Source organism: Myxine glutinosa, chromosome 11 (genome assembly GCF_964187855.1).
Source record: "Myxine glutinosa chromosome 11, kmMyxGlut1.1, whole genome shotgun sequence".
Lineage (NCBI taxonomy): Eukaryota > Metazoa > Chordata > Myxini > Myxiniformes > Myxinidae > Myxine > Myxine glutinosa.
Window position 1 is genome coordinate 20,929,264 of NC_136271.1, and position 21,044 is coordinate 20,950,307.

At 46.8% G+C, this 21,044-nt stretch overlaps 1 protein-coding gene across 1 annotated transcript in view; it reads right to left on the minus strand.

The window, feature by feature from the left end:
- The window catches only part of LOC137436468 (phosphofurin acidic cluster sorting protein 2), a 172,681-nt gene that overhangs the window by 143,797 nt on the left and 7,840 nt on the right, over positions 1–21,044 (minus strand). Inside the window, exon 2 of the mRNA XM_078786465.1 lies at positions 3,392–3,479. Coding sequence (XP_078642591.1) covers positions 3,392–3,479 — 88 coding nt within the window. The remainder of the gene's footprint in view (positions 1–3,391; positions 3,480–21,044) is intronic.

Below are 21,044 nucleotides of genomic sequence, written 5' to 3' on the forward strand. Positions count from 1 at the left end.
TCCTTCCTTCTCCTTGGTTTCTTTTGGTTGTAAATAGCAAATAAATTATATTCGTATTTCCTACTTCTGTCTTCCTCTTCTTCACATCCGTGTCGCCTTTGTCTTTTCCCCATTGAATATCTGTGGCACGATTTGGCCCACGTTTAAGGAATCGGGTCTTAGTCATTGTTAATAGTTCGGGCCGCGGCCGCCATCCGCTCGGCAAATCAACACCTTATCCGCGGTCCGTAACAATATATATATATATATATATATATAAATATATATATATATATAAATAAATAAATAAATATATATATATATATATTTTTTTTTTATATTTATATATATATATTTATATATATATATATATATTGATATATATATATATATATATATATATATATATATATATATATATATATATTGATATATATATTGATATACATATGTATTTGTATACATGATATACAAATATACATATAGATATACATACTGCATACATATGTCGATGTAGAAAATAGGGCAAAATGGAGAAGATTGTCATGGGGCCCGCAAGGCTAACCCCCTGGCCGAGCAGGGAAAATGGCCTTAAAATGCCTGTTGTTGCATAAATATGTACAATTTGTACATATATACAATCGGCATTGGCCGATTGGAGTCGATGGGAGTGCCGATTACTGATTACAGTACTGTACTTTATAGAGTGCCTTCAGAAAGTATTCACACCCCTCGACTTTTTTCAAATTTTGTTGTGTTACAGCCTCAATTTAAAATTGATTAAATTGAGATTTTGTTTTGTCACTGATCTACACATAATACCCCATGAAGTCAAAATATATATTTTTTTAACTTCTTACAAAATAATTAAAAATGAAATGCAGAAATATCTCATTTACATAAGTATTCAACCCACTGAGTCAATACTTTGTAGAAGCTCCTTTGGCAGCGATTACAGCTTCGCATCTTCTTGGGTATGTCTGTATCAGCTTTGCACATCTGGATTTGAGGAGTTTCTCCCATTATTTGTTGCAGATTTGTGCAAGCTCTGTCAAGTTGGATGTGGAGCGTCGGTGAACAACAATCTTCAGGTCTTTCCACAACTTCTCAATGGTATTCAAGTCTGGGCTTTGGCTGGACTGCTCAACGACTTTCACATTCTTATTCTGAAGCCATTCAGTGATGCTTTAGCTGTGTGCTTGGGGTCCTAATCCTAACCCTGTTGGAACGTAAACCTTCGCTGCAGTCGAAGGTCTTTTGCGCTCTTCAGCAGGTTCTCCTCAAGGATTTACCTATTTTTGGCTCCATTTATTGTTCCCTTGATTATTACAAGGCTCCCAGTGCCTGCTGCTGCAAAGCATCCCCATAGCATGATGCTGCCACTACCATGCTTCAAGGTAGGGATGATGTTTGATGAGAGATGAGCTGTGCTTGGTTTCTGCCAGATGTAGCGCTTTCATTCAGGCCAAAGTTAAATTTTCGTTGCATCAGACCACTGAATCTTTTGTCTCATGCTCTCAGAGGCTTTCTCATGCCTTTTTGCAAACTTCAGGCATGCCGTCAGGTACCTTTTCTCAGGAGTGGCTTCCGTCTGGCCACTCTCCCATAAAGCCTAGATCTGCGAAGTGCTGCAGAGACTTGTCTTTCTGGAAGATTCTCCTATCTTAGCCAAGGAACTATGTAGTTCTGTTGGAATTGTCATTGGGTTAATGGTCACCTCCCTGACCAAGATCCTTCTTGCACGGTTGCGCAGTTTGGTCAGATGGCCAGCTCAGGAAAGAGTCTGGGTAGATCCATATTCTTTCCATTTCCTAATGATGGAGCTCACTGTGCTCTTGGAAACTTTCAACACTCTATAAATTGTTTTATACCCTTCCCCAGGTTTATACCTCCTCACAACTCTACCTCAGAGTTATACTGACAGTTCCTTGGACTTCACGGAAGAGTTTCTGCTCTGACCTGCACTGTCAACTGTGGGACCTTATACAGTATATAGAAAGGTGTGTGTCTTTCTAAATCATGTCCAATCAATTGAATTGGCCACATGTGGACTACAATCAAGTTGTATACATCTCCAGGAGGATCAAAGGCAGTTGGATGCACCTGAACTCAATTTAGAGTGTCATAGCAAAAGGGTTGAATACTCGAGACATTTCAGCTTTTTATTTATAAGTATTTTGTTAATAAAAATAAAAAAAATCCACTTTGACATTATGGGGTATTATGTACAGATCAGTGACAAAAACAATCTCAATTTAATACATTTTAAATTCAGGCTGTAACAACAAAATGTGAAAATCTCAAGTGGTATGAATACCTTCTGAAGGCACTGCACAACCCAAAAACCTTGAGTAGCTTTCACCCTTGTTTAGGGCGAATTTCCATAAGTAAATTAAAAAATAACGTTGAATTATATTCAAAGAGATGTGCATAAACATTATTCTTTATAAATCATTGTGCGACAGGTAGAAAAAAATGGGCTTGGTATTTTGGGGAAAAAATTAATACGGCAAACAGCTCAGAAATCATGCGTTGTCACATTTATTTTGCTTTAAAGCTCACAAAGAGAAACAACATAACCTTTCTTTCTAAAGCACACCCAATTCATATTCGAGTAAATTAACACATTGCTTTAGAAACACCCGCTCAAACAAAGGAAATGCAATCGCTCTAACGCTGCAAAGGTTAAAAGTGAAAACCTACTCTATCTACTTCCTGGCCAAGTACATCTTGACGCCCTATGTTCCAGGCATACCCACCCGAGTGCATCAAAGCATCAATTACATTTATTTTTTGAAGCGCCAGATATTATACGATTTATAACAATGATTCGACAGCCGATCGATTTACTTACTGTTTTCAAATTGGTTATTGCTTCCAAATTTCTTCCTGGCAATGTAAAATACCATCCTAAGAATGCCAAACAGGCAAATCATTGTTCAATTTGGACAACAACTGTCCTTGGAAGGAAAGAAACAAAAGTTTCTTTTCTAACAATGATAAATACTTTTCATTAGTTTCTCAAGCAATGTTTCATTCAAACAGACTCTCTGTTCTTTTTTTATTATATTTTTGCCATTGCCAAATATGTTGCATTTCATAAGTTTTATAAAAAAACTCACATTCCATCACAGCACATAACAAAGAAAGGCTCTGAACACAAAATGCAAAATTGTCCATTGCTACTCTCTCGGATTATGTTATGCAGTATTGCCTTTGCATATTTGTCATTCCCATTTGTATATTTGTCATTGACACCAAATATGCTGCATATTTGTCATTCATAAATGACATATTTGTCATTTGTCATTCCCACATTCAAAAATCCTGCTTATTACCAATTACGGTATACAAGTGCAGTATATGTACCCTAGCACTCACTATAGTCCCACCAGCCAACCCCACCAAGCACCTGCATTTTCACCGCGATGACCACGGAGTTCAACTCCTTGTCTAGTTCTCGTTGTACCACAAGTCTCCGTAGGGTGAAGCTGCAGAGTCTGTAGAAGGAAACAGATTCAGGACACAAAAAAGGAACAAGACAGCACAGGATTGCTCTGCCAGTGTGGAACCTTTTTAGTGATGCAAAATTAGAAATTCAGTCATGCAGACTTGGTGGTGTAATGGCTAGAGTGTCCGCTCCAAGCCTGGGAGGTTGGTGGTTCATCCCTGGCCGAGTCATACAACAACAACAACAACAACAACAACAACAACAACAACAACAACAACAACAGGCATTTTAAGGCCATTTTCCCTGCAAGAGCAGGGGTTAGCCTTGCGGTCCCCATGACAATGTTCTCCATTTTGCCCTATTTTCTGCATCTCCCCTTCTTAACCCCCTTGGCCGCATTTCTTCTTCGACCATCTTTAGCCAAGTCTTTCTCGGTCTTCCCCGTCCTCTACTTCCTTCTACATTCATTCCCATCGCTCTTTTCAACCAGTCACTTTCATCCTTCCTCAACACATGACCAAACCATATCAACCTGTTTCTCTTCACAGCATCCATCACAGGCTCTATTCCCATCATCTTTCGCAATTCATCATTTGTCTTCCTCTCTCTCAACGATACTCCACACATCCACCGAACCATTCACATTTCCACCCTTTCCAGCCTTCGTTGCTGCTCTACGTTCATTCCCCATGTCTCACTCCCATAAATCATAACACTTCTCACACATGCAGCATACACCTTTCCCTTCAGCTTCAACGACACTCCCCTCCTCGTCAGCATGCCACTCAGTTCCCGAAACTTCTTCCATGCACACCTCACTCGAGCAACCGTTCCCGAGTCTGATCCACCTTCTCCATTCAGCATGTCTCCAAGGTAACAAAATGTTTTCGCACCTTCCAGCTTCACGCCATCTCCAATATCCAACTCAACATTTCCTCCATCTGCAGCTCCCTCTGTGCACACCTTACACTTGAATGTAGCTGCTACACTGGTCAATGACCCTCTCAAGCCACTACATTTTTGATGAACCCACTCAGCGCACATTGTACATTGAATGGAATTCACTCCGACACCCTTCCTGCACACAGCACACAGCCACTTCCCAGTTCTTTCCACCTCACCACATGCTTTACCACTTGCCATCACCTTCGTTTTTCCGAAATTCACCTTCAGACCTTTTGTCTCCATACATTCCTTCCACTTGTTCACCTTCTCCTTCAGTCCATCCATACTTTCTGCAATCAACACCAGATCATCTGCATACAACAACTCCCACGGTAGACCCTCCTTTATGTTCTGAGCCAGCACCTCCATCACAGCTACAAATAGTAGTGGACTTAGTACCGACCCTTGATGCACTCCCACCTTCACCTCAAACTCACCACTGTTCCCGTCCTTCGTCCTTACAGCTGTGCGCGCTCTTTTGTACATTGCCATCACGACTCTGATCAACCATTCCTCCACTCCTAACTTCCTCAATGCCCATGTCACTACTTCACATGGAACCCTATCGAATGCTTTCTCCAGATCTACAAACCCAAGAAACAACTTCTTCCTCTTCTCCATATACTTCTCCTGCAACTGCCTCACAATAAAAACCGCGTCTGTCGTTCCTCTTCCTGGCATAGATCCAAACTGCATTTCATCAATCTTCACTTTCTTCCTTATCCTCCTCTCCAACACCCTTTCCAATACCTTCATTCCATGCTCCAATAACTTTATCGCTCGATACGAGCCACAGTCCAGAGGGTCACCTTTCCCCTTTTATAGAGGGACGAAGGTACTCAGTTCCCAATCCACTGGAATGCGGCCTTCTTTCACCACCAGATTGCAGATCTCTGTCATTCTCTTCACACCCCAATTTCCCGCTGCCTTCAACATATCTCCCACAACTCCAGTCGGCCCTCCCGCTTTTCTACTCTTCATTGCTTTTATCGCTTCCTCAACTTCCTTCTCGGTTATCTTCTCTGCCAGTCCAAAAACTGAGTTACTCTCTATGTTGCCATCCCATTCATTCTCTGCATTCAACAGTATTTCCATATATCTCTTCCATCTTCCTTTAATTCCATCTGGGTCCACAACGATTTGTCCCACTTCATCCTTCAAGCAACTCACCCCCATCACATCACACCTCTCTTTCGCTTTCTGCTTTGCAATCCTGGATACTGCTTTCTGACCCTCTTCCGAATCCAAGCGCTCTCCGAACATTTTCCTCCATGCCTCCTGTGCCTTTGCTACCTCTTTCTTTGCAGCCTTCTTGGCTGCCTTATAACTTTCATGCTCTGCCTTTTCTGCCCCCATACCCTTCGCCTTCTGCCACTCCTTGAACTTCTTCCTCTTCTCGTCAATCTTCTTTCCAACTTCATCATCCCACCACCATGTTTCCGAGTGCCTCGGTGGTCCTTTTGTCCATCCACATACCTCACCAACGGCTCCCAACAGACTATCTTTCATCGACATCCAACCACTTTCAAGCTCAACCACATCATCCTCCAGCATACTCAGCCTCTCTTTTAATGCCTCCCTCACTGTCACCTCTTTCAACCTCCACACCTTCATTCTCGGTTGGTACTTCACCCGCCGAGCTCTCCTCGCACCTTTCACCCTTATGTCGCAGACAACCAAGTGGTGCTGTGAAACAGCCTCCTCCCCCGGGATCACCTTTGTGTCCCGGAGGTGCCCCCTATCTCGCCTACGCACCAGCAGGTAGTCAACGGTTGTCGTCAACCCACCTGACGTGTATGTAACAAGCTTATTATCTTCTTTCTGGAACTGAGTATTACAAATTAACAAATCAGCTCCATCAGCAAACTCCAAAATCCTTTCACCTTCTTCATTTCTCACACCATATCCATAACCCCCATGAACTCCCTCAAAACCGTCCATACTCCTTCCCACATGTCCATTTAGGTCTCCTCCTACCACAACAACTTCCTCATCTTTCACGTTTTCCATCAGCTTCTCTATTGCACACCAGAACTTGTCCTTCTCTTCATCGCTCCGACCAACCTGCGGAGCATATCCCGAGATGATGTTCACCAAGAGCTTTCCAATCATCATTTTCACCATCATCAACCTTTCACTCACTCTAGTCACACTCACCTCACTGTCTACAAACTCCTCAGAAAACAGGACACCAACACCATTCACGCCCTCCGGGCACCCTTGCCACACAAACTTGTATTTCTGTCCCTGCCTACCCTTCACCATTCTCACACCACTTCCCTTCCATCTCGTCTCCTGCACACAACATATGTCCACTCTTCTTCTGACTAATACTTCCACCACTTCTCCTGATCTCCCTGTCATTGTCCCTACATTCCATGTCCCAAATCTCAGAAACCGATCTCCACATCGGGCATCAGACGTTTCGTCGTCATAAATGGAATGATTTCCACCCTTGCTTCGATCGGGTTCCCCACCTTGAGTTTTGACGAGAGGGAGTGGGGTCCCCCACGGGGTACTTCGGGCTGTACCCTGCCCATATGTAGTCGTAATTGTCATGGTTCTTTTTTTTGAGGCAATGTGATGCAATCTTTGGCCGGATGTCCTTCCTGACGCCAACCCTTTTAGTCGCCTCTTACGACACGCAGGGAGGCCGAGTCATACCAGACTTCAAAAATGGAACATGCTTCCTTGCTTGACATTCGGCATTTAAATGGATAAGAGCATGGACAATCCTCATAGTTTGGCATCAATGGGGAGGAGGAAACCCCTCCTTGGGAAATGCCCTGCTGTGTACGATTGATGATTGATTGATTGATTTGATTGCTGGAAGACAAATGATGAATTGCGAAAGATGATAGGAATAGAGCCTGTGATGATGCTGTGAAGAGAAACAGGTTGAGATGGTTTGGTCATGTGTTGAGGAAGGATGAAAGTGACTGGTTGAGAAGAGTGATGGAAATTAATGTAGAAGGAAGTAGAGGACGGGGAAGACCGAGAAAGACTTGGCTAAAGATGGTGGAAGAAGAAATGTGGGCAAGGGGGTTAACAAAGAGAGATGCAGAAAATAGGCAAAATGGAGAAGATTGTCATGGGGACCGCAAGGCTAACCCCCGCTCTAGCAGGGAAAATGGCCTTAAAATGCCTGTTGTTTGTTTGTTGTAGTACGATGAGAAAGGTGGCACCATTGTTGGGGCATTACTGGTACCCATAGTGCCCCAGGAAGTGACGGAACTTCCACCAAGCTCAGTGGCTGTGTTTGTCGCATCGAAGTGTTCTGTATTGTGTCTCCCCCGTGCTGTGTCTCGCATATTATTCTGCATATACATGTGTGTGAGATGTGTGCGTGTGGCAACTCGACTCTGAGCCTTCGATCTTTTTTTTTGAATCCAGAAATGAATAAATTCAGCAGGTTATCGTCTTTCCATCAGACCATGAGCAGAGACCATGAGGTGGCGGTGGACAGAAGACCTTTTTTTGGTATACATAACCAAACAGATCAGGACGTAACAACAAAAACAGGACACAAAACACGCATGCATGGAGAAGGATTAGCGAGGGTAAAAAAAGATCATGGTATTGGATTGGGGATGATCTGAGATGGTTGTGAACAGCTGCCTTGAAGACCTGGAGGGAGGAATGAGATTGAAGAGTATGTGGAAGTTGATTCCACAGGTGGGGAAAAAAAGAGGAACAAATTATTGGAGATGAGCAGTGATCCTCGATTTAAATACTTTTACCAGAAGGGGTTTCATGGTGGACCATGTGAGCCCGACATAAACCTGGGGGGTTGGGGGGAAGGGTTTGCTGGGAGGGAGAGGAAACAAAGCACAGAAAGAGCAGAGGGTGCAACACCAGAAAGGGGGGAGTAGGAGAAAGAGACCACCAACCTGTCTGTGATGGCGGAGTGATAAGCCCATGGACTTGGCTTACTCTAGTTCACCAAAGATCAGTCTTAGTGTGGCAAACTTTAAAACAATTTCACACATAACTAGAATGGCACTCGGTGGAGTGCATACCTCCACCAGGTTAAACACTTTACATTTTGTATCCCACCGATAGGTCAGATCTGCTGACCTGAACCAAAATCGAATCGGCTTGTTCTCGTCATCTAACCAATTCATCCACCAAGTTTTGGCATACTATGTCCACAACTTTGAGATTCCGTGCTATATCTCCTTTTTCCCCCTCTCAATTGCGAAGAATCACTTTTAAAATTATGCTATCTGGATACAGATTTTCACCAAAATCGAAACAATTCATCCTGGCCACACACCCAACCTCTCCACCAAATTTCTTCCGAATCCGTCTATACCTTTTTGAGATATCCGATTCACAGACAAAGAAATGTGTCGTGCTATGCACGATACTTGCAAAATCCCCAAAACAAGTTGTTGACCTTTAGCCTATGTTGACCTCGAAAAGAACTGATGGTTGAATTCAGTGATCTGATATACAAATACTCTTCAAATTTCAAGGCAATTGGATGAAAATTGAGGATTTTAGAAATTTCATAATGTTGGTGACGTTTGGCCTATGTTGAGCTTTTGACCATTTGGCCTCAAAATCAATAGGTTTATTCCTTATGACCAACTCAACCAATTGGTGAAGTTTCGTAAAGATTGGTTGAAATTTTTGACCTGAAGGCGATTTACATACAGATGAACAGACAGACTAACGCGAAAGACCAACCAATATACTTGAAAAATCTTCGATTTTCGGAAGTAACAAGCGTTACGCCTCGGTCCCCCGTCGGTGAAGTGATGCGAGTTGACAAAGTGGAAGACGCAAGGCGGCCATCTTGGATTTTGACGTGGCGACCCAATTTTCAATAGCGTTCTTCATTATGCCTAGATACACCCAAACACCAGATTAGACGTTGGTACTTAGCTTATTTTTCAAGATATTCCGCTCACAAGGTTCAGACATACATGGCGGTGGCCATCTTGAATTTTGACGTGGCGACCCAATTTCAATAGCGTTCTTCCTTATGGCTAGATACACCCACACACCAGATTAGAAGTTGGTACTTCGCTTATTTTTCAAGATATTCCGCTCACATGGTTCAGACATACATGGCGGTGGCCATCTTGGATTTTGACGTGGGTTGCACGCACACACCAAATTAGAATTCGGTCCTTTCGCTTACGCACGCACGCACGGACGCACGGACGGACGCATGGACGGAGGGGAAAACCATAGTCCCCCTTTTGCTCCGCGGTGCGACAGGGGTCAACAAACCGACAAACAGACAAATATGGGCAAAACCATAACCTCCGTCCAACTTCAGGGGTGGAGGTAACAACGGGTAAGTGAAAAATTAGATCAATTTCCCCTTCGAACATGATATTATGTGCCTTTCGGACTTACCAATTTCCTTTACTTTATATTTACTGACTGGAAAATGGGTTACTATAATGATGTAAGTGTGACGTGTGTGCAACGAGCGAGTGTATCCACAAGGACGTGATATGGGAAGAAAAAAAAGTGAGGTTGCGTAGCAGATAGTCCATTCAATGCCTTGGCCGAGAAATACGTAAGAGCATTTTGCGTAAGATACAGCAAGAGCATTGCATTTTGACATACAACAGCAGAACAAGGATAGGTGAGCAGTCAAATATTTCCAAAAGCCAAAATATTTCCAATGTTCAAAAAGAAATCAAGAAGATAGGATAAAAAAAAAGAAATCAAGAAAATAGGATAAAACAAAACCACAATAATAATCTGTCTTTAAAATATATTTCAGGAAAGTTGAGCCAAAGTTACTTTATTGCCTAAAGCACCAGCTGAACGAGAACAAGAGATTAGATTACATTACAGCATGAAAATTTAAGTATTTGAAGGCATGAGATTGGGGGAGATCGGCAGTTGAACCAGAGAAGAGTTCACAGAACGAGCATGGCGGTTTGGAGACTAATAGGCATGAGAGAACGGATGTCGCTTTACCGTCGAGCCTTCACCTTGTCCTCATTCCAGTTCACGTTACCTATGCCAGTCCTCATCACCAACACAAATGCCACCACCCCTCCACCACTGCACCTTCCTTCCCATGTATTTTTTATTGCCTTGACTTAAGGTCGATTTGTTCCTTTGCAATCCTATTTTTCCACCGACCTATCCATTGTTGTTGCCAGAATTGTGGCCACAGTTGCAAGTTGTGATTACGTGATCTGCGTTGGCCTGTCAGGGTCCATTCATGGTTCATGCCCTCTTTGCCGACGATAAAGTTTGAAAAGAATTTATTTGTATTGTTTTGCTTATCGTTTAGTATAGTCCTTTTGTTGTCAATACTGCAAAAGAGTAATTAAAATAGCATGATACGTTTCTCCACCCCTTCATCAATCTGCTCGGAAAGCAGGATGCCACTGGGAATAGAAAGTCCAGCGTTACGATTTTCCCACTTGAAGCTAAAATTCAGTGAATTGCCATCCGGCTATCCAATGGTCCACATCTACGGGGCTGGTGAGGCCATGAATTACAATATATTATTATGTCGGTGAGGGTAGCAATATGTCGAGCTAGATAGATCTGTGTAGGTTCGTCTGTCGCAGTAAGGAATCTGACTTGTAATAAGTTTCATGTGTAGGCGGTTTGTCGGTAAGGAGTATACTTGTGAACCTACCAGGAGGTTCGAGTGATAAGTAGAGTAGGGATTAAAGAGTAGCGCCCCTGTGTGTCTCACCTGGTCAGCCAAACCTTTGTCCCTTTTGGCACCGCAACCACTTAGACACTTAGTTAGGATCTTTATTGCAACACTAAATAACGCCTTTCCCTGACATGACTTTGGAAGACGGGCAGGCAAAGAAACCAGGCCGGGGCACCGCCGATGATGGCCGCCGCCGGTTGCACCTCCGACGGGCCTAACCAGATCGACTGCCACACGCTATGACCACGGAACAGAGAACGAGTGTTGGGGTGGCGTGGTAGGAATGGGCCTGAGCGAGCCAACGAGTCGGTGGAAGACACCGATTGGTTGGTAGCGCGCCAAGGCTGACGTCACCGACCAGGAGATATTAGCGAGCACCGAACGCCATTACAGTGAGTTGGTTCGAGAGAGAGAGAGAGACGAGAGGGAGAGCACGAGAGTTGGTCGAGTTGGTCTGGAAAGAGCACGAGAGTTGGAAAGAGAGAGGAGAGAGAGAGAGAAAGAGAGGGGGTTGAGTAGTTGAGTTGCTCTCTTGGGTTTTGGACGTCATTCTCTCTTGCTCTGACAGTCTCTAGCGGTTCGTGCTCTTGTTTTGCGCAGCTCGCTATTAGGCACTCTTCTTCGTCTTGCGCAGCCCGAGTTGAGTCATAGCCCGAGTGGAGTTCGCTTGCTTTTTTGACGGAGCTTGGAGCCGCTAGCCTGCGTTGGACGCGCGGTGCTTTTCCTGCTGTGGGACCTCGTGGTGCTTGGAGCGGTGCTGGCACATGGAGCGGTGCTGGTGCATGGAGCGGTGCTGGTGCTTTGGAGCTTGGTGCACGGACCTCGTGAGCGGCGGGAGGTTTGGAGCGAGGGGCCTCGTGGTGTGCGGCGGAGCTTGGAGCCACGTGGGGGACAATACCCTGAAAGACGACAAGACAGATAAGCTCGCACACCACAGACGCACATAACGAACGTATTTCTTTTGTTAATCCATTCCTGTGTCTCGTATCCGAAATCTGTGTGTGGGGACGTCCCAATTAGGATATTTTATTACCGGCGCGTGCTTTTTCCTGTCCTTGCCTTTTTCCTTTAATAAACCCTTGTATTATTTTGCATCCCCCGTTACACCTGTGCCCGCTTGAGTTAATTTCCCTGCAGGATCGAAGCTGCCGTCGTTTCACCAAGGTAAGCGCTTTTGCCGCAGCCTCCATTTTGTTCTTCCTTCCATGTGACATAGTAAAATCCGTGTTTGGTCGTCGCCTCCAATAAATCCGTTTAGGTCCATCCGCGACTTTCTGGTGTTAACCGGGAGTCACGCGACTATATATATATATATATATATATATATATATATATATATATATATCTATCTATAATTCCAGTAATCTCTGTGTGTCTGTGTGTGTGTGTGTGTGTGTGTGTGTGTGTGTGTGTGTGTGTGTGTGTGTGTGTGTGTGTGTGTGTTTGTCTGTGACCGCTGTTTCTCGACAACTACCGGTCCGATATACTTGAAACTTGCCAGGTATATTGCTGGGGACCCGAGGATGTGCCTTTTCAAGGTATGAAATTAATCGGACAAGTGGTTCCCAAGGTATGGTCACCGTACTCGCAAGCCGTTCGCTTTGGCTTTGCGAATGGACCAAACCATTTCATGTAAATAGAGGGGGGGGTTCTGTGGTCGTTCGCTTTGGCTTTGCGAATGGACTAAACCATTTCATGTAAATAGAGGGGGGGGGGTTCTGTGGTCGTTACTGCCACGTGGTTTCAAAGTTTTTTTTTGTTGTTGTTGTTTGCACGCATGTTTTTTTGCACCCACGTACGGGCACGCCCTAGTATCTATAATACATATAGCTGCATGTTATATATAGCTGTATATATATATATATATATATATATATATATAGCTGTATGTTGAAATATGTTGAAAAAGTCAAAACTTTACATGGAGTGTACTTACTTTTTCACACGACTATGTGTGTGTGTGTATATTTTATATATATATATATATATATATATATATATATATATATATATATAGTTACGGTACGCGGTTAAGGATGTTATATTTGCCGAGCGGAGGCTCCGCGACCGAACAGTTGTTCCCCGACTAAACCCGATTCACCCAAACGTTGGCCGTATCGCGCCACAGATATTCAATGGGGAAAAGACTAAGACGACGAATGCAAAGAGGAAGAAGAAGAAGACGTACAGAAGAGTAACGGGGTTTATTATTATTTACACACATAAGCAAAAAGAGCAGTCACGGGTATTTACAGCGGACATGAAAAAGCAGGTAACAGTGAAAATTACTAGCTCATACGGACTTAATTACCTACCCAGGACAGCACGAACAAAACAAACTCACGTACGCAAATGGATGGAAGGGTAGGAATCGTTTGGAGGGATGAGCAGGTGGAATCACAGAGCACAGCGAGCAGGTCCACTCCGGGCGGGAAGCGAGGAGCCGGCAGCTCCTTGTATTCGGCTTTACAGCACACGCCGGCAGGGTGACTCGGCTGGTTGAAACGGGGCTGGTTGAAGCGGCTCTTTGTCAAAGGCTTTTCGTATCTCTCACGCAACTCCGGTGCAACTCTGAACTCTCTCCCGGTGGACTGCCAACCCTCTTACGCACCTGGACTCATCTGCCGTATATCTGGTGTAGCTTGTCCCAGCGATCGTTGCACCCTTCTCTCCAAACCTTCAGCGCGGGTGTGACACGCCCCCCCTCCCCGTGCTCTGTTTCGTGACCTTGTATGGTAATCCCACGGGCTTGTCTCCTTATTTGGGCATGGCGCCGACGGCACGCCCCTCATGGCGAGCCACGGGCTTGTTTCCTTACTTGGGCATGGGGTTGAACAGCCCCGCCCTTCGTGGCGCACCCTGGGCTTGCCTCTCCCTGGCGCCCCCGCCCCTCCTGTTCAAACAGAGCACGGAGCACATATTCACTATAGCAGCGAAATGAGAGGGCGTGCACCCCATGCTTGTGAACTGCTTTACCCGCAGATGGAGAGTTTGGCTGGGAAATGGAAGTATTGAAGGGGAGCTATTCTTAATTGATTCGGTGCAATGGAGTATTATTCTAATGGAAGACAAGGCCTTATGCCTCCTCACTCTCTGAAGACCTGGACAAAATCACAGACTGGTCAAACAAGTGGAACATGTCTTTCAATCCTGACAAATCTCACACTCTTACTATGTCTCTCCGAAAAGATCGACTGGACAACCCTCCCATCTACTTTCTCAACAATCCTCTCCAAGAAGTTCTGTCGCTCAAGATTTTGGGTCTCACTATCTGCCATGATCTTTCTTGGGAAAACCACATTTCCAAGCTGGCCTCCAAAGCCAGTCGCCGACTGGGCATCCTCCGTCGTGCGAAGTCCTTCCTCGGCACACCTGAGCTCCTCACCACATACAAAGCTTTCATCCGCAGCTCAATGGAATACTGTTCTCCCCTATGGGCCGGTGCTCCTGCCTCACACCTAGCTCGGCTTCACGCTGTTGAAACCAAAGCTTTCAGAATTATTGGAATCTCCCGCGATGAAGCTATCTCTGAGGGCCTTTCACTCACTCACCGCAGGCAGGTAGGTGGTCTTTCTGTCTTCTACCGACTCCTCTCCGGCCTTGCACCCCCAGCTCTCTCTGTGCTCTGTCCCCCAAATATTCCTACAGGTCGCACAAGATCTGCCAGCAACCCTCTGATGGTTAAACTGCCGAAATCTCGGCTCTCCGCTCACCTTCACTCTTTCATTCCTCTTTTCTCCCGCCTCTGGAACAAACTCCCTCACTCCCTTCAATCCCACTCCTCCCTCCAGGTCTTTAAAACAGCTGTTCACCACCATCTCTTATCTTCCCCCATCCAAAACCTTGATCTTTTCTACCCCCGCTAATTCACCCCAGATCCACCTTGTTTGAAATTCCAACTTCTTTCCTGGAAGTCCTGGCAGTGTCCATATGTTTTATACCTCTCCCACTGCCCCCTTCCCACGCCCCCCCCCCCCCCCCAAAGCCCTCGCCCTCTCTCAGATCTCTCGATGTCTCCATGTCTCTCGGTCCCTGCTCTCAAATGTTGTGTTTGTGTCCTTCCCCCTCTCTCCCCATCTTGTCTACCGCTCCCTATGTTATATGTTTTATGTGTCGGTTTGTCTTTCTGTGTGATTAATGTTCGCTCTTTCACGAGCCTCGATCTTGTATAAAAAAAAAAAAAAAAAAAAAAAAAAAAAAAAACTCTAAAACACATAATAAGATATAAGCTACTGAACAAGGGTTTTATCGGGTCCTGCAATGTGGTGTTTCATGGAATAACTACCGGGACGCCCTTTTTACCTTTACACAACTCTGGAGGCAGGAGGGGCCATATCCAACCAAGGTTACACAACAATTTACCACTACAATACACACAATTTAAAAAATGCAATCCTCATATCCGCAACACTGCACCCTCCTCCTCTTAGGCACGGCCCGGGCCTACAACTTTTATTTAGTGTGACACGTAGGTGTAGTTCCTTCTACTTTTAACCTGACCCTGAGTGCGACAGTTTTAAAACATAAATAGATGTGTCCCGCTGCTCCATTGCACCCTGCCTAACAGACTCACGCCCACAGTTAACCGAATTGCGGAATGGTCTTCAAACTATACATTGACAGTGGGGAGCATTATTTACAGTTGACGCTACTTTTATTTACAAAACTAACCCAGGACCTGTAATTGTTCTTTCTGGGGGGGAGACAGTCTGCTCTGCATCAATGCACCATGAAAGCACCCAAAAGGCACCAACACACCCTCAAGCACCAATCGGTGCAGTCACCATTGTTCATGAATAAAAATAAATCAACAACCCCTAACCCTGCAGGTGGTCTCTTGCTCTTCGGCTCCCTCTGCTGGCTATTATTATTTGTTCTTCCAGATGTTGTCTTTTTCCTTTGCTGGCGGCCTATTTGCAATAAAACTTGCACCCAACGTGTCCCTTTTATTTATTTATGGCCCACCAGGCCGACTAGTGTATGGTTCACCTGTGGGGCATCGGTGCCCTGTGATCAAGGTCCGCCAGCAAGATTTCGGGCCTTCATGGCCGGTTCCAGCAGAGGGGCCATGCCCCAACCCATGGGGTCCATCAGTGGTGCTCGGCTACAGACATGTGGTCCATAATGTGGTGCATCGATGCAGACAGCTGGTTCTGGGAGTTCCGGGCGCACAATGGCGGACTCACGCACGCTCCCCTCGGTGCCCAATGGCGCCCAGGTCATGTGGGAGACAAAAGGGGGAAGACAGATGAGCGAGGGGTAAGGTCACAAGGGTACACATCAATAAGGCAATACAAGGTGAAATGCGTACGGAGAGCGAAGTGAGAAAGCTCGTCCCTACCGCACGTCACCCCCCCTGTCACCGACACTACCCTTGCCCTTACCCCATATGTACAAAATCTACACCTTTACAAATCCATCGCTAATGTCACATCTTCCCCATATTTCCTCTACACCAAATTCGTCTTCACAATCCCTCTATCCAAAATTTGCCATCATCAATCCTCATAAGGAGGGAGAGATGGAACACAAGCACAATGTCACACCCACGTCATGATGCGTCTCACAATCCAAAACATTTGCACATAAAAAATAATCAAAACATGGCATGGTGTGGAGGTACGTCATCTCAGGTGAGTGGATGCAGATGGTGCAAGGAGATTCTTCATCCTACCTACCCTCTAAATGACTTTAACACTCTTTACTCTACCCGGGGTCTTTCCCTGCCAATCCATTGGCCAACTTACACTATGGGTTCTAAAAACCAATTCCCATTGACCAAACTGTGGTGCTTCTCAATTTGGAGTCTCACTCCCCCGATTCATCTCCCGGTGCCCTTGCACAATTTCTGGGCTGGGTCGTGCAGCTCTCCCAGCAGGTCTACCCACCTGCACACCTCCACCACTGCAGTTGCCACCCGAGCTTACCTAGCTCCTCACCCTAACCTAACTAACTGGGGAAGGCCCCTCCTGGCTCTGTCACCCCACTCGGTGCCCTCTGGCACTGGGCTACCCGGGTCCGTCCTCCGGATCCTCGGGCCCCATCCACAACTCTACCGGCTCCCAGAGCCCACCTGCGGCCTCACCTGGCCAACATCCTCACAGTGGTGGAGTGCCCAAACCAACTACACACACTAACAGGCTACACGCCCAGCCATTTCCACAACACTAATGCACCCATCCAAATACCATTCTTCCACCCGCACCACAGATGCCAATATCCAACCACAATTTCCCTATACCCTCTACCTAACACTTACACTACTATTCGTGATGGGGGTCCACTCTTCCCCCATTCACACCTTCGCACCATCCACTCCACTCCATAGTTTCCACCATACTCACTCCACGACCATCCATTCCAATACTCCATATATTCCACACAACCATTCTCCATACACTTGTTGTTGCACACCTGTGCAATCACACCTGGTGCCACCTGCACCCTCCTCCTCTTCCTGGACCATTTGGTCAACACAACACACATCACCATCACTCCCTCATACACTGCTCCACACACCTGTCTAGTTGCACACCTGTGCAATCACACCTGTTCCTCACACACTTTTCACAACACACTTCCAATCCTCAAACACACACGGCATCATCTCATCTAACTACTCCCCTCTGGAACTTGCGCTTCCCAGTCGTCCCTTTAAACTATTGCGCTCCCACGTCATTATCATCCACTCTAATCTACCTGCGTCCCCACTACAGGTGTCATTGTCCCTAACTAACCTTAACGTTACCTAAGGTCATCTCTCTAGATCCCTACACACGATATATCCTAACCCTCCCGGGCTAGTTTTCACTGCCATAAACCCCATAAACCCCTTTGCCCCCCGATGTGAGGGATGGTGGATTGGCCATCCCATCACATGGGGCATCTCTCACTATAAATTTTGCTCGTCCAAATCCAACTAATCAAAAATTCTCCAATTACTGCCAATTCTATTCACTATTCTAAATGTCGTATCAAATCACTATCACTATCATCATCATCTTCACCGTCCGCTATATCCTAGCCTCGGTGCGTCACGACATCATTAAAACCCGGCTTCGCAAAGCCGAGCAATGAATTCGGGTGGTTTGGTCGCCTGCAGGTTGAATCCGTCCGGCTTTCGGTTCAAGGGAGGTGGTTTGGTCGGGCCGAGATTCCACGCACCATCTCGGCGCGGTACCTTGCGGTCCCGGGCCCGATGGCTCAATCTCCCCCGGTCGGAACCCCGTCCCCACGAGGGGGCACCGTTCTGCTTCCTCCCACTCGCCCTTGAACCGGACCGGTCGCCTCGCCCGCCAAGGCCCGGACTCGACCGTGCAGGGCGGGGCCAAGCCCGAATCGGCAACGACGCTTCGAAGAGAAACGACGCAGCTTCGATCCGCGCCGGGCCCTGCATCCAACAAAGCACACCGCGCCCCGAGTGCTCGCATCGGCTATCCGTCGCCCTAACCGCTAACCCGGTTACCGTCGATGCTTCACCGGCATGCTCACACGCATACGCTACCCCTTTCACCCTCACAAAACCTGGTGTTCCAACGCCGTCCGTACATTCCACCAACGCTCTCCCTGTTACACACCACACCTCTCGCGCACACTCGCACACTCTTTTAACACACCTCGCGCACCGTCTTGCGCACTCTCCCTCGGTACGTACTCCGTACCACTCACCATGGGCGTGCACTCTTGCATCCACCCACTAACGCGCTCAGATGGGCTCTCCCACCCTCGCGCTACCACCCTCGTGCTACCACCAACTCAGGTGTGCTTCCTCGCACACGTTCCACCACTACCTTACTCTCCGTGTCACACTCACCCTCGCACGTACACTCCGTATTGCTCTCACTCCCTGTGTCACACCCCGTACACCCCGACGTGCATTCTCGCTCGCACTCGGTATCACACTCGCGCTTCGTAACACGCTCACCCTTTGACGCACACTTTTTTTCCACACGCGTGCCATTTCCACTCACACGGGACCCTTTACCAACGCCCGGATGCCTCCTCGATCCCAAGCGCACGAAAGTTCTTTTGTCGCCAAACATCCTCTTACAAAATCTCCCCGCACAATACACAGCACGTCTCACCTTCGGGGTTCTTCTTCCTCCCTGCACCAAAACCTGCAAACTCTTTATTTGGTTAGTGAGCACATCATGATGAGTTGAGCACCGACCTTGTACATATTCCATCACCTCCTCCTGCCGCGAGTGGTTTTCTAAGTCCCCGGTCTCTTCAATTTCAATGCCCACTTCCGCTTTTTCTTTACTCACCTCGACGACCGCTGGCTTTAATAAAATTCCCTCTACCTCATCGGTCGCCGGCTTTTCCAAACCCCGTGTCGCGATTTCTACCCCCGTCATTGTACCCGTGCTTTTCTCAACTTCGTTCAACCAGCGCTTCTCGACCCGCGTTACCTCCTCATGCACCCCTGCGACCCTTTCGCCCAACTTGCGGTCTCTGTCCCTCTGCTCCCTTTTCTCCCTATCGGCCCTCATTCTGTTCGTTATTTCTTCAATTTGGTTACTCCATTTCTCCCCCTCTATTCTCAGCATCTCGGTGAATTGCGCCATGAAGTCCCCCACATCAAAGCCCGCTGCTACGGTCACGGGCGCGGCAAAATTTGGTGCCGCTGTAACCACGTGCGCGAGAGCGCCATTTTGTGCACCTGATACCCCCTCAACCACATTGCCAATGTTCTCCTCTACTTCGTCCCTCTGATCCTGGGTTACTCCTAACCCCTCCTCTAGCTCACCCACCGGCATCCCGTCGCCTTGACCAGCCATGGCGCGATTTCAAAATTCGGGTTTTGCTTTAAAACAACACAAATTTCCAGCAGCTCCAAATTTTGACCAAATTTTTTCCTAGATGTTTTTTAAAATTTGGTTCGGGCCTCGAATCTCACTCCCAGACACCAATTGTTACGCCAATTGTACAATTGTGTCCAAAATTTGGGCTAAATGAATTTAGTCCCAGGTCCGAATCCGACACTCCTGACACCAATTGTTACGGTACGCGGTTAAGGATGTTATATTTGCCGAGCGGAGGCTCCGCGACCGAACAGTTGTTCCCCGACTAAACCCGATTCACCCAAACGTTGGCCGTATCGCGCCACAGATACTCAATGTGGAAAAGACTAAGACGAATGCAAAGAGGAAGAAGAAGAAGACGTACAGAAGAGTAACGGGGTTTATTATTATTTACACACATAAGCAAAAAGAGCAGTCACGGGTATTTACAGCGGACATGAAAAAGCAGGTAACACAGTGAAAATTACTAGCTTATACGGACTTAATTACCTACCCAGGACAGCACGAACAAAACAAACTCACGTACGCAAATGGATGGAAGGGTAGGAATCGTTTGGAGGGATGAGCAGGTGGAATCACAGGGCACAGCGAGCAGGTCCACTCCGGGCGGGAAGCGAGGAGCCGGCAGCTCCTTGTATTCGGCTTTACAGCGCACGCCGGCAGGGTCACTCGGCTGGTTGAAACGGGGCTGGTTGAAGCGGCTCTTTGTCAAAGGCTTTTCGTATCTCTCCCGCAACTCCGCTGCAACTCTGAACTCTCTCCCGGTGGACTGCCAACCCTCTTACGCACCTGGACTCATCTGCCGTATATCTGGTGTAGCTTGTCCCAGCGATCGTCGCACCCTTCTCTCCAAACCTTCAGTGCGGGTGTGACACGCCCCCCCTCGGTTTCGGTACCGCCCTCCCCCCCCGTGCTCTGTTTCGTGACCTTGTATGGTAATCCCACGGGCTTGTTTCCTTATTTGGGCATGGGGTTGAACAGCCCCGCCCTTCGTGGCGCGCCCTGGGCTTGCCTCTCCCTGGCGCCCCCGCCCCTCCTGTTCAAACAGAGCACGGAGCACATATTCACTATAGCAGCGAAATGAGAGGGCGTGCACCCCACGCTTGTGAACTGCTTTACCCGCAGATGGAGAGTTTGGCTGGGAAATGGAAGTATTGAAGGGGAGCTATTCTTAATTGATTCGGTGCAATGGAGTATTATTCTAATGGAAGACAAGGCC